General features: G+C 38.2%; 1 protein-coding gene across 8 annotated transcripts in view; it reads left to right on the forward strand.

The window, feature by feature from the left end:
* Window positions 1–12,620, forward strand: part of MRTFB (myocardin related transcription factor B) — a 78,744-nt gene that overhangs the window by 22,033 nt on the left and 44,091 nt on the right. For 2 of the 8 annotated variants that reach the window (XM_072982852.2, XM_078381406.1), the window contains exon 1: window positions 5,750–7,031. The exons of the other annotated variants lie outside the window; for them this stretch is intronic. In XM_072982852.2, coding sequence (XP_072838953.2) covers window positions 6,911–7,031 — 121 coding nt within the window. In that variant the 5' untranslated portion in view covers window positions 5,750–6,910. Of the gene's footprint in view, window positions 1–5,749; window positions 7,032–12,620 lie in introns of those variants that run through there. 8 annotated transcript variants of the gene reach the window in all.

Here is a 12,620-nt window from a genome sequence, read left to right on the forward strand (position 1 = left end):
AAACAGAATCTTTGTCATGTTAAAAGTAATTTATTAGACACTTCCACCTTGAAAAGATCAATCTTCATTTTCTTGAAAGAGTATGCTACCCCCACTCGATTTTGACCTTGGTTTCAAGTGAGAAACTCCAAGCCCCTCTTTATTTATCTATCGATCTGTCGATCTATCTGTCGATCTGTCTACTGTATCTATCTGTCGATCGATCTATCGATCTGTTTGTTTATTTATTTATTTTAAATAAATGAGGGGACACCTTTGGGAAAACATGCAGGCAATATATTTGTAGAGCTAGGGTTTGAAAATTGGAAGATAGCTTTCTGGTCTTCATTCTGCAGAGTGGTCATGGTGACATTAGTTTATCTGAGAGGTTGAAGGGTGTGTGTGTTCCATTGTTGTTTGCTTCACCATTTGATTAATTCCAAAACATATTTCATTAAGTCCAAAACATCACATCATTTAAGTACAAATATTTAAACAAATATTTTGGCACAAGAGGGACTGCAGAAACATCCCAGTTGTTCTTGGTTCTGCCCTCTGCCAGCAACCATATTACAGATTATGTGAACATCTTTTGGGATCTATCTTTTGGATCAGCAGTTCTTAACCATTTGTTTATCCCCGTTAAACATATTTTGTTGCTGCAGACGTCCAGCACTTAACTCAAGATTTAAAACTCTAAAGTACTGTACATCAAATATTTATTTAAAGTTTTTCATGAAGGGTCTTCAAATTTGGAGAAAAATAAGTTAATCAATTAATGCAGACATCCCAATTATAATATTGTAATCATTTTAATCAGTATTGCCGTAAATGTCTGTAGGTGTGCGTCTGTGGGCTGGAACTCAATGAATTCTGCCTGGGGAATGCTAGGACAATTCTGGGAATTGTAACAAATATAAAACAAATGGCATTGTACGACAAATGGCATGTTCTTACTTTGAGACATGTGGAGCTGCTAGAATTGCCCTTCTGAAACCTACATTCTGGGATGTGGCAAAAAAAGTGGAACACATTAAAGTCTCTTAGACCAGGGTTTTACTCAGATTGATGATTCATGCACAGATGGATTTTGGGTGGCATTAAAAATAGGATGGAGTGGGAGATGGTCACTTTCCACACATTTACCCACATGAAAGTATTTGATAGAGTTTGTGGTAGCGTTAGCAATCGAGTTGTAATCAACAATACAGTTCACCTAGGCTGAAACATAAGCATACTGCATACACAAAGTTAGCACCAAACCACTATATTCTGCTACTGTGAAGACTAACCACAGATATGTGGGGAACAGTTGAATTTTAAAAAAACCTGATTGTTGGGTTGATCTCTTTGCCTAGAAATCCTGAAAAGACAACTCCTATATCTATTCAGGAAGAAGTCCAATTAGTAGAACTTAATTCTCCTGTGGAGAAGCTGAAGGAAAATAAAGAAAACAATAGAAGGAAACATTTGCACTGAGCCAATGACTCTCTTCTCCCACTGCAAGTATCTGTATTTCATATTAAAAATCTGAAACCTATCACACCCATTAGCAACATGCATAAACATGTTTCTCATAAACTATACCACCTCTGATCAAATTGGCCTTATGCCAACAGGCATTTGGGAAACTCTGTACAAAGAGTTTTGAACACAATACATCAAGGAACCGAACATGTACACACAAAATAGTCCTCCTTTTTCTAAATGCCCTCAAAGCCTTTAACTCTGAGCAGCCATTTTCTTTTCAGATTACCTCACAAAGCTGATTTGGCAACAGCTTTGTATCCATACTTTTCAGAGGTACAGAGTTCTCAGAAATCATTTGTCATTCCCTTCCTCTGGGGGCACTTTGCCCAAGGCTGTTCAGACTGGTTCTTGCCCATGAAGCACAATGCAGAATCAAATTCCCAATTTCTGACTACACAGGTTGATATTCAATTTACTACTACTACCGGTAATAAAGGAGGACTGGAAATTCTGCACTTGAGGAACTATTATACTACATTCCAATTAAACAGTGGAAGTTGTTTTGTTCAGCCTGTGGAAACTGTGGGATGGGAGGGGGAAATCCTTAGTTACTGAAAATCACTACCATGGGAATGACTTTACTGGAGGTTGCAATTTTCAGTAACTTCCCCTTCCTGTCCCATCCAAAGATTCTTCATGATTAAAGAAGTTACATGGGAGCTCTAGGAGAGAAATTTGAAATGTCATCAGCCTTACGCTGCTTACATTACAGCAGCAGGATTTCAGCCTGGTGTTTATATAACCTTTTCAAAAAGATCTTAAAAGTTTTGTAAATACAGTCCTGTTCTTTGAGCCTAAAGTTTATGGAGTTCCATAGGCTTCTATATCAATTATCTTGATCCTAGGTTCTTAACCTGTGGTCTGTGAACCCTAGGGGACCGTGATGTCCTCACAGGGGGTCCACAAAGGCTTGAAGAAATGTTATGATCTTTTGCAGTTAAAATAGAATGAACGAACGAATGAATGAACGAATGAATGAAAAGGAAATGTAGAACAAAATTTTCCTTGCTTTTTGTTTAAAACTTGGTGTGACATTGGTTGTTGTGGGTTTTCCGGGCTGCTTGGCCATGTTCTTAAGTATTTCAGGCTGTGTTTTTCAGTGCTGGGAGCCAGGCTTTGTTGAGTTTTAGACTTTCTTCTTTTTTGTTGAAGCTCTGCTGGTCTTTGTGGATTTCAGTGGCTTCTCTGTGCAGTCTAACATAATGATTGCTGGTGTTGTCCAGTACTTCTGCGTTTTGAAATAAAATTTCATGTCCAGCTTCTTTTAGAGCATGTTCAGCTACTGCCGAGTTTTCCGGTTGTTTTAATCTGCAGTATCTGTCATGTTCTTTGATTCTGGTGTGGATGCTGCATTTTGTGGTTCCAATATATACCTGGCCACAACTGCAAGATATGCGGTATACTCCTGCAATGATGAGGGGGTTCCTTTTGTCCTTTGCTGACCATAACATTTGTTGTATTTTTGTGGTGGGCCTGAATACTGTTTGTAGGTTATGTTTTTTTTCAAAAGGTTGGTTGTAGGTTGTTGTGTTTTGTTTTTGTTTTTTAAAAACGATAAAAATGTTGCAGCTGGTGTAACAATGAAAATACAGTGAGGGCTTTATTTTTGCAGTTTCTCAACTAACAACAAAAACTGCAAAACTGCACAAAATAGCTGAAGAACTTACATTACCTGCTGCAAAAATCATGGTTTCTACATTGATCAACGAGAAAGCTGCCAGAAACATTTCCTTAATACCTTGGTCAAATGACACAGTTAAGCAAATCAGTGGTTTGAAATCCAATATCAAGGAACAATTATTAGAAAGAATTTCCATGTGTCCTAATTTGCACTGCAATTGGATGAAAGGAAGCACAGACATAACAAACAAAGCGACATTACATATAAGCACAAGAGAAATGTTTTTGAGGACCTACGATTCATCTCCTCATTTGTACACACTATTGCTGAAGTATTTAACAGCTTAAACAAGTTTATAACATCTCATGACATGGATTGGTTGAAATGCATTGGAATGAGCACAGATGGGGCACGAGGAAAGTCTGGAGAGCTTACTGGACTTGTAGCATGGATTAAGGAAGTCATACCATTCAAGACTTTTTGAACAGCTTTGCAAAGATATGGACAGTGGACCCCACCAGCTTTTGCTACACTATGAAGTTTGTTGGCTATCATGATTGCCTTTGTCTTATTTCTGGGAATTGAGAGACAAGATGATTGTTCGTCATGGAGAAGCAATTTCACCTCAGTCATCGTTTGACAGATTTTTCTTGGTTAGTCAAATTAGCATATCTGTCAGTTATCTTCACCCATTTAAATATGCTGAACTTCTGCAGAAGGTGATAGCAGATAGAAATAACGAAATAACCTTTAAAGCTGCTAAATATGGTCATTTAGCCATTAAATTGAGGGAAAATTGGTTAATGCAATCTGATAAAGATGAATAGCAAATAAAACCAAACGTTTGTACAGGATGGTAGCTCTGTAAATAAGTAATCTAATTTTATTTAAATGTAACATTTATTATATAAAATGCTACAATAGTGTATCTTTTAAATAATTTTAAATACTTTAAATCTCAAATGTTGAAAGTGATTGTTATATAATCTTATTGATGATTTATCGCAGCTCCGTTATTGAGTATTTTGAGTCTGATGGCCATTGACTAATAAACTTATCTATATGCTCAGCTTAAATCTTCAAGGAGAAAAGGTTCCAGTTTTTCAAGTTGAGGAAAGATCGAAGCAATGATCAAAAAGCTGGAATTGTAGCATCGTCGCCTGTCAAACTTAAACAATAAGACATTTTCAAACCTCACACATTTTCTTGGTTCCATTGACAAAGAGTTACCTGAGGCGGATCACTCATTACAAAACATTTGGCAGATTTGCAGTATAGTTTCTGTGAATATTTTCCTGTTCCTGATATTTATTTATTTATTCTATTTGCTCAAACGTGATGGCTTCAATACATTCATTAACACAGATGGCAAGCTGAAACCTTTCTAAAACAGATTGAATTAGCTAAATAATTTGCACAGATTTGCTGGAGCAAGATAAATGTGGTAACCAAAAGCAGCATAAGAATCATTTCCGAAGTAGCAATACAAATTAGTTGATACCAGAACAGAAGTGACTTCCTCTTGCCTCAAAAGTTGGCTCAGGTTATGCCAAAGAGCACCAGGGGATGGTTAATGAAAACTTGTTTTTTCCTGTTGGATGGTTGACACTGAAGAGCTCCTTTCAGTTACTAATTAAAAAGATTAAAAGGTTGCTAGCAATGAGAACAGCAGATCAAAAAGCCTGTGGAGGAGGCGGTTTTCTGGAGCAACCTAATGAGTTTTTTGGTGCACAAAGAAGGCAGATGAATTTTCCTGTGTTAGAAATGCTTATATGGAATAAGAAGGGAGCGGTAGCACTTCGTGATTGTATTAGAATGGAATCACAACCTTCCTTTGACATTTTAATTTGTGCTAGTAAGATGCCCATTAAAGGTGGGCATAGGTGTTGAAACGTATCTTTAAAGATGGGATGTAGCTAAGTGGACAAGCGAGTGCCAGCCCCATCTTCCTTACTCTGAAGATGCTTAGTTTGACCTCATCATACCCTTACTTCACTCTACCTCTTATGTGCTTGTGTTCTGTGCCGTCAAGTCGGAAGCGACTTGTACCGACCCTAATAGGGCTTTCAAGATCAATAAAATATTTAAGGAGGGGTTTTACAAGTTCTACTCCCTCAGTTTCCACGGTCAAGTAAGAATTCAAACAATGTTCTCCATTGTCTTAGCCCATCATTCTATCCACTACACCACATCGGAATCGTATCTAGCTCTTGCAGTCAGCCCTTTTTAAAAACACCACCTGCTTGTAGCACAATTAATAGTCTCTGCCACTGTTCCCATCCCAGTACTGCTTCTGTTAGCACGTGCTTCTTCCATACTAGCTCAGCATGTGCTCTTCCCACTCTGTGTTCAGTCTTCCTCAGCTATAGAGAGTGTGGAATGTAATTGAAAGTTGCACAGTTGGCAGATTTTGGGAGGTTATGGCATGTTCTACATGCTGGGTGTAAAAAGGTCTAGATCAGCCATTCTGAACCTTTTTTTTTTTTTTTGCCAAAACCAAAAACGTAATATGAAAGAAATATAGGCCAAATCAGAATTGTATAAGTCTCATAATGAACCTTATAAGGTGGTGTGTGCAGAATTGCTTCCAGTCTGTGGTCCCCTTAAAATGTGCCAGGGCCTCCCAGGGGGCCATATGGCCCCTGCTGAGAATGGCTGTTCTAAACTGTCTCTCAGTTATGGCTGAATGCTTCAGAAGTATTCATTTTTCTTTGGCTCAATATGATGATGACTGTCCATCACTTGTTCATATAGAGGCCATGGAAGAATTTCCAGCTTGTTCCTTGTGATGGCTACCTAACCAGACGCTTTGCAGATGGCTTCTCTCATTGTACAGAGTGTAGGATTTCTTGGTTTGCAGTGTCTGATACAGGAGCAGTCTGGTTGTTTGTCAGTTATTGTTCTGTAATATCTTTGAGATGGAAGTGTTCTGTTGGTGAACTAGCTGATGAGATCACAGAGATCACAGAAGGCCTCCAATCCAGGTAGAATTGAAGTAGGTTCTTCCACATAGCTCTGCTTTGGGGATTATTTTCCAAAGAATTATACCTCAAAGTCACCATGCATCACTGTTTTCCAACAGTATCTCTTACATCCAGGTCAGCACAGTAGTTCAGAGGGAGAAGGAAATCTGAATGGTGCCTCTGCTGAGGACATACAGAATTATAATTATAGTATGTTTCTTAAAATCAGCATGATGTGTGTCCAGTAATTATGCCTTTTTTTTACTTCATCACCCTTTGTTTCTGACAGTACTGTACAGGTAATTTCTTGCTAATTGAGGGTATAGTATTAAACAAATACAAGACAATGTAAAATGCTTCCACAGCCTGTGACTGCAGAGTGGGGGGTAGTACCAATCTGTGCTTTTAGGCATCACCAAATGTTGCTCCATCCACAACTGCGGGGATTTATTTTTAACTGCTTGACTCAGTACTTGCTAGCTGAGCCTTCAAAATGCATACTGAATTCAAAGTACAGAGAAAACCAGTGTGGTTGAAAGGGGAAGGGATGAGGAGTAGCTGTATGGGAAGTAGGAGGGATTTGGAAGCATTCTACACAGGCTTAGCTTTCCTAGCTGAGGGAGAATTAAGTGCTTATAGCTGTTTGAGTGTACTTTCAGGTCAAGCAGAAAACGAAAATGCTAATAGTTGCTTTCAAGTGCTTGAAAGATGTAATTGCTCAATTATTGCTACATTGAGCAACATGAGCAGCATACCATTGGTTTGTAAATTGGGTTTTTTCCTATGCTGGATGTTGGCTTTCTAAAGGAGTCTCATCATGATTGATAGCTCCAAGAAGCAGCAACATGACTTCCCAGAGATTTTACCTTTTGGAGATATTGAATTATTGAAAGAAAAGGAATGCCTTGAAGCGAAGAACCAGAAAAGTCTTAAAGAAGGTCAGTTTTCTTGTCTTGGGAAGCAAACGTGCAACTCTGGATTTGGTTTAAATATGATGGGTTAAAATTAGAATACTATACAATGGGTATAATGCTTAATGAGTAATATTTGTGAAACAATTAAATTAAAAGGTGTTAAGATGTATTGCTATTCTTCTGTACTGGTCTTCAAAAACTAATCTTTCTCCAGTGTCTTGGTGTTTAATGTTCTTTCCTTACTCACTTCAGAGAATATGTCCTTTAAGGGTTTCAGTAGCTGAAACAGAGAAAACTATATTGGAACTCTTTTGCTGGAATCTCATTCACAATCCCTGCCTAGAGCTCCTGCTTCCTAATACAGTTCTGCTTTGCCACCTCTTGATATCTACTACTGTAGTTGTATTCTGTAGCTTACGGTTGTCTCTTGTTAAATGGTTATTTAGTCTGATAAGATAAAGAAAAGCCAAGGAGTGTCTTGAAGTTGGGAGACCTCTAAACCCACAATGACAGCAATGACTCACTTAGCTGTTGCATAGATGTACATTTTTCTGAATTATAAGCATTTGGAAATTTATTTTGTCCTTCATATATTTGTTTCCAGTTTTAATACAAAATCCATGTCCCTTTGTGTTGCATTACAACAAGATGTTACTTGTTTCTCTTTCCTGTCCTCCCTCCAAAGAAATATCCTGCTTCCTTTTCATACATCAGTCCAGTTTTCATTTTTAGATTTCTTACGAGTGAATAGTGTGGATTATCTGGTAGAAAACCCAAAAAAATGCTTTTGTTTCTGTGATACAGCACTGTTACTTCCTTCAGATCAGATGCTGTTTTCCTTCTCAACATAATTATGAATGCAAGAAACAAAAATACATTCGAATATTAAGGGAAAGACAATTGCATTGCAATCTACACTAGACACTGTTGTCGTTTAAGAGTAAAATATTATATTTCTGTCTATCCCTGTGTTGAATGCCAAATGTTCATGCTTTTAATCGTAGCCTTTGTTTAAAAAAACTGTGAGTTTTTCTCAAATTCATGGAAAGCAGAACAGGAACCGCAAGTTTGGAATGTAAATTATTGTCACTCAGAGCAAGACAATAATTCTGTCTTACAACAAAGCACAAATAACTACTGAAGTGGTGGTTAATAACAAGATGACAAACATTGCATTTTTTTTCTCAGGATGAAAAGTGAATTTTATTGGGCTTAAGTCCTATCCATTGATTCCCCTCACATCCTGACCTCATGAATTCAGAGAAAACATTTATGTGAATTGGTTATACAGCCATGCATGTATAGCTATGGTTGCGAGAGCAGTGAAGCAAATGCCACAGTGATAGTAGACATGGCTGTCTGTGATCTTCCTATACAGCTTAGTTTACAACATTTTCCCTGCAGAGTGGCATTGCGCTCATTGCTCTCATGTGGCCAAACCAATGTAAATCAAATTTCAATTTATGTGTGATCAAGAACCATACTCATTAGCTCCATCTGATAACACTGAAGCAGTTTTTCCTCGCTTAATTTCCCAAGCCTTGACTATTGTTGCATTTGTAACCCAATCTTTCTGAGGAGATCAGACTGTTGGTATATACATACATATATATTTTGTTCTCACAACAAAATACGACTAAGCAAACAGGGCTTAGAAGTATCTGTCACTGTGGAACATGGTATCCCAACACAGCCAAGTCAACAGGAATATAGTTCATTAGTGTTTTAGTATCTGTTGTGGCTTTCCCCCCTATAGAACACAATTCAGAATGTTGATTTTAACCTTTAAAACTTATATTTTTGAATTGATGTGTATATGTTTTTGTTATGTGTCACATCTGATTTCTAGCAACTTTGGCAGGGTTTTCAAGGAATATGAGTGATTTAAACATAGGCACGTCTTTAATGATTTTCTGTGATTGATCAGGGATTTGAACCCAGGTGTTCTGACCCCTAGGCTATCATCATTATGCCCACTACACCACGCAGGCATTCAATGGTTTAGGCTCTTTACGTGTAACATTCTCCATTTCTCTGCAATCCAGAGTGTCTATCTGCCTGAGTGGAGTTTTTAAATGGATGGTTGTGCCTTACTGCTTGAAATGTCTTTTTGGTTTTGCTTCTATCTACTGTCTTTTGGTGTGGTATTTGTTTGATACTTTTTAGTATTTATATACTTACTGTTTTTAGCTTTAAATATTGCATTTTAATGATGTAAGCTGCCTGGGGTCCTTCTTAAGGGAAAAAGCAGGGTAAATGTATTTTAAAATTAAAAATGAAAATAAAATAAATAAAAACCGTGTCCACTCAATATGCTTTTGAGCGATGTAGAAGTATATTTCATGTAACCCTTTTATCCTGTCCCTAGTGATCTGGCAATTTTGCCAGTCATTAAGTTTGTTGAGATGGAGCTATTGTCTGAAAAGTATTCTGCTGTAAAAGATTTCTTTCCAGTTTCTTCTTGTCGGTGAATCAATCAATCAATTGAGAAAAATTGTGGAACAAACTAGCCAACTTCTCAATTGACAGATGTACAGATGCATTGAGTTTTTAGCCATCCTGTGCCTGCCACATAGATGCGTTGGTCCACCGTGATGGGCCGAATGAGCTTGGGGCCCATAGGCTTGAACCCTTTCCCGCTCTGTTTGCAAACTCCACTCATCTCCATGCCGCATTTGGGAATGAGTCCTGTGTTTGAAGGTGGAGCCTCTCCACGTGGTTTACCTCGCTCCCCCCAGAGGGAGGAGTTTTCCCGGCTAGTTTCCTCTGTGGTGTTGTAGTCTTCCAAAAGATGCAACACCTCATCCAGCGTTTTCGGATTGTTTCTTTTTTTGATCCAATTTTTTACTGTAGCTCCCAGTGTTTACAATTTGTTCCAACACGATTGCGTCCACCAACTGTTCTTTAGTCTTCTCTTCTGGCTTCAGCCACCTCAGCGCGTTTGTGTGCATGCGTTGAACCAGAGGGTGAGGATGTGTCCCGGGCTTCCACTTCAGCTCTCTAAACCGCTTCCTATATGCCTCTTCGGTCAGATTTAGCGTGCACAGGATTGCCGTCTTTACCACTTCATACTTTGCCGCGTCCTCCAGGCTCAAGGTATCCACCACTTCCTGCAGAAGCCCAGTCAGACAGGGAACCAATATTAACATCCATTGTTCCTTCGGCCATCCTGTGGCCAACGCCACTCTCAAACGTATGCAAGTAAGCCTCAGGGTCATCTGTGGCACTCATCTTCTGTATCTTAATTGGCGCTGGCCCCGCAACTAATCCTCCTCTACTCCACACAGTTGGTCTCGGCCCCCTCTCTTCCTTGCCTTCTTGTAGTCTCATCTGTCTCGCCATAATAGTCTATTGCTCAGTTAAGTTCTCAGTCATTCTCGCCTGTCTCTCAATAACTTCTTATAAGAGTGGACTTATAGTCCAGATAGGCGGGATATAAATTCAATAAATAAATAAATAAAATAAATAAACTTTGTCAGTTCCTCCCTTCCCATGCTAGAGGTTGCCCCACGTTGGGCGCCACTGTGAATGGGTTCGTTTGTTGCAGAAAGCGATCCCTGTCTTGGTGCCGGGATAAGAGTCAGAGGTTGTTCCATGTTCTTAACACAACTGGATTTATTTGTAAATAAACTTAATTCCATGGGCTCGAACAGGTCCATGAAACTCAACTCAGGTAACTGATGGTAACGCCGCATCTTAACTTCAAGTGTTTGAATATCAGTCCTTACAGAGGGGCCGGACCAAATCGTTCCTGTATAGAGAATGATCATTGTTATATTCTTTGTTGTGTAAATGTTTGTTTGTTTGTTTGTTCATTTGTTCGTTTATTTATTTATTTATTTATTTGTTTGTTTGTTTGTTTGTTTGTTTGTTTGTTTGTTTGTTTATTTTCTATACCAGCCCGTTAGTGCTGAAGTAATATTCTGGGTGGTTTACAAGCTGGCTAAAAACCAGTGGAAGCTTACAACCAACAATAAATTAAATAGCATAGACCAAATGGCACGAAAACAGATTTCCCAATTACAGTGGCACAAAAGGCTGAACACCCAACCGGGGTTGGTGTAAAAAGCCTCCCTAAAAAGTAACGTTTTAAGTTGCCTCCTAAATATTAACATGCTTTGTTTTAATTGGAATCCTTTCATCCTATCTAACGGACAGAAATCTATCAGAAATAAATTAGAACCTGCATAAGTCTTGTCTTACAGTGAATTTCAGACAGTGAAAATATTTTGTTAATCCTAATAACATTTCTTGTTGCCTCATATCACCAGTATTTCGGGCAGCGGCTATTTTTTTTATGGTGCTAGCCCTAATAGACTCAAGGCATCAGGCATGTTTTTGCTTTCCTGAGCCCATGCAATATTAAATGAGCACTAGCATCTTCTAGCTTGTTTATTACCTTAAGCAAGTGGACGTCACAACAGTACATCTGTTCCAAGTGTTTGGCATCACAACATAATTTGAGAGTTTCATGTTCTCTCAACTGAAATGTTTTGTTTTTATAAGTTACTTTTTAATATTAATTTGTTTTCCTTGGAAAGATTCATCTGTTGCCATCTGTATGAAAGGACAAGTATTCCAAAGTATTCCATTGTTTGGCCCAGAGATTTGTTGTTTCAAGTGGAAGTTTTAGAAACAAACATTAATAGAGGACCATATAAAAGGTTTTGAAATAATAATTGGTTGCTTGTTCTTCATGTTCTTCACACTACTGGATTCTAATTGTAGCTTTTAATCTTTGAGTTTAGATATAATTATGAAATCAAGTACAGTACTCAGCTTGTTGGGGGACAAACTGTTCCTTGCATAATTATGTTGTAAGCTGCTCAGAGAGTGCTCTAGCATTATGGGGTGGTATATAAAGCGAATCAATCAATCAGTTAAGTCAAATATTTCTTGTGTGATCCCTTTTTCTTTTTCTCTCTTGGTGACTTTACATTCATGGAACTGAAGGAGGAACTAAACATTCCAATTGGAATGTTCCAAGATCATATGTAAAATGTTCTTCACAAATGTGTCAACGACTCATTTTGTTCAGACTTCACAGATTTTCTGCAGGTGTGAGTGAAAGTAAGAGCAATAGATTTATATTACAGTACTATGACTGGAGGGAGTAATCTGAAATATTAGACAAAGGCTTACTATAAGAAAAGAAATAACCATGCTTGATATAAATAAGCAGACAATTTCCTGAAAATCAGCAGAAAATTTCTCAGAATGAAATTATATTGAATGAGGCACCAGATGTTTATCTACAGATCCCAGTGATCGTTCCTTCCTTCCTTCCTTCCTTCCTTCCTTCCTTCCTTCCTTTCGTTGTTGCTTTTTGTTCGGCCACTTTTAAGCCCATAGTGGTTTTGGTATCAAAAGAACGTGTTGGGAGCATTTGTATGGGCTATGTTAGCAGTTTTGTTGTGTTTAGATACTGTGTGAGCTGCTTGGGTCATTTGTGGCAACAGAGCTCCTGGTGATATACAGAGTTCTAGCCTTGTCTCTTGTACTGGGGAGTATTGCATTGCTAGCATTGCCATATGAGTGTGAGTGATGCAGCAATTGACAGGGATGCTCTAGGCAAAGTAGTTCATCTTTACATGTAATGATCATGGAAGAATA

The sequence above is a fragment of the Pogona vitticeps genome, chromosome 13 (assembly GCF_051106095.1).
Source record: "Pogona vitticeps strain Pit_001003342236 chromosome 13, PviZW2.1, whole genome shotgun sequence".
Classification (NCBI taxonomy): domain Eukaryota; kingdom Metazoa; phylum Chordata; class Lepidosauria; order Squamata; family Agamidae; genus Pogona; species Pogona vitticeps.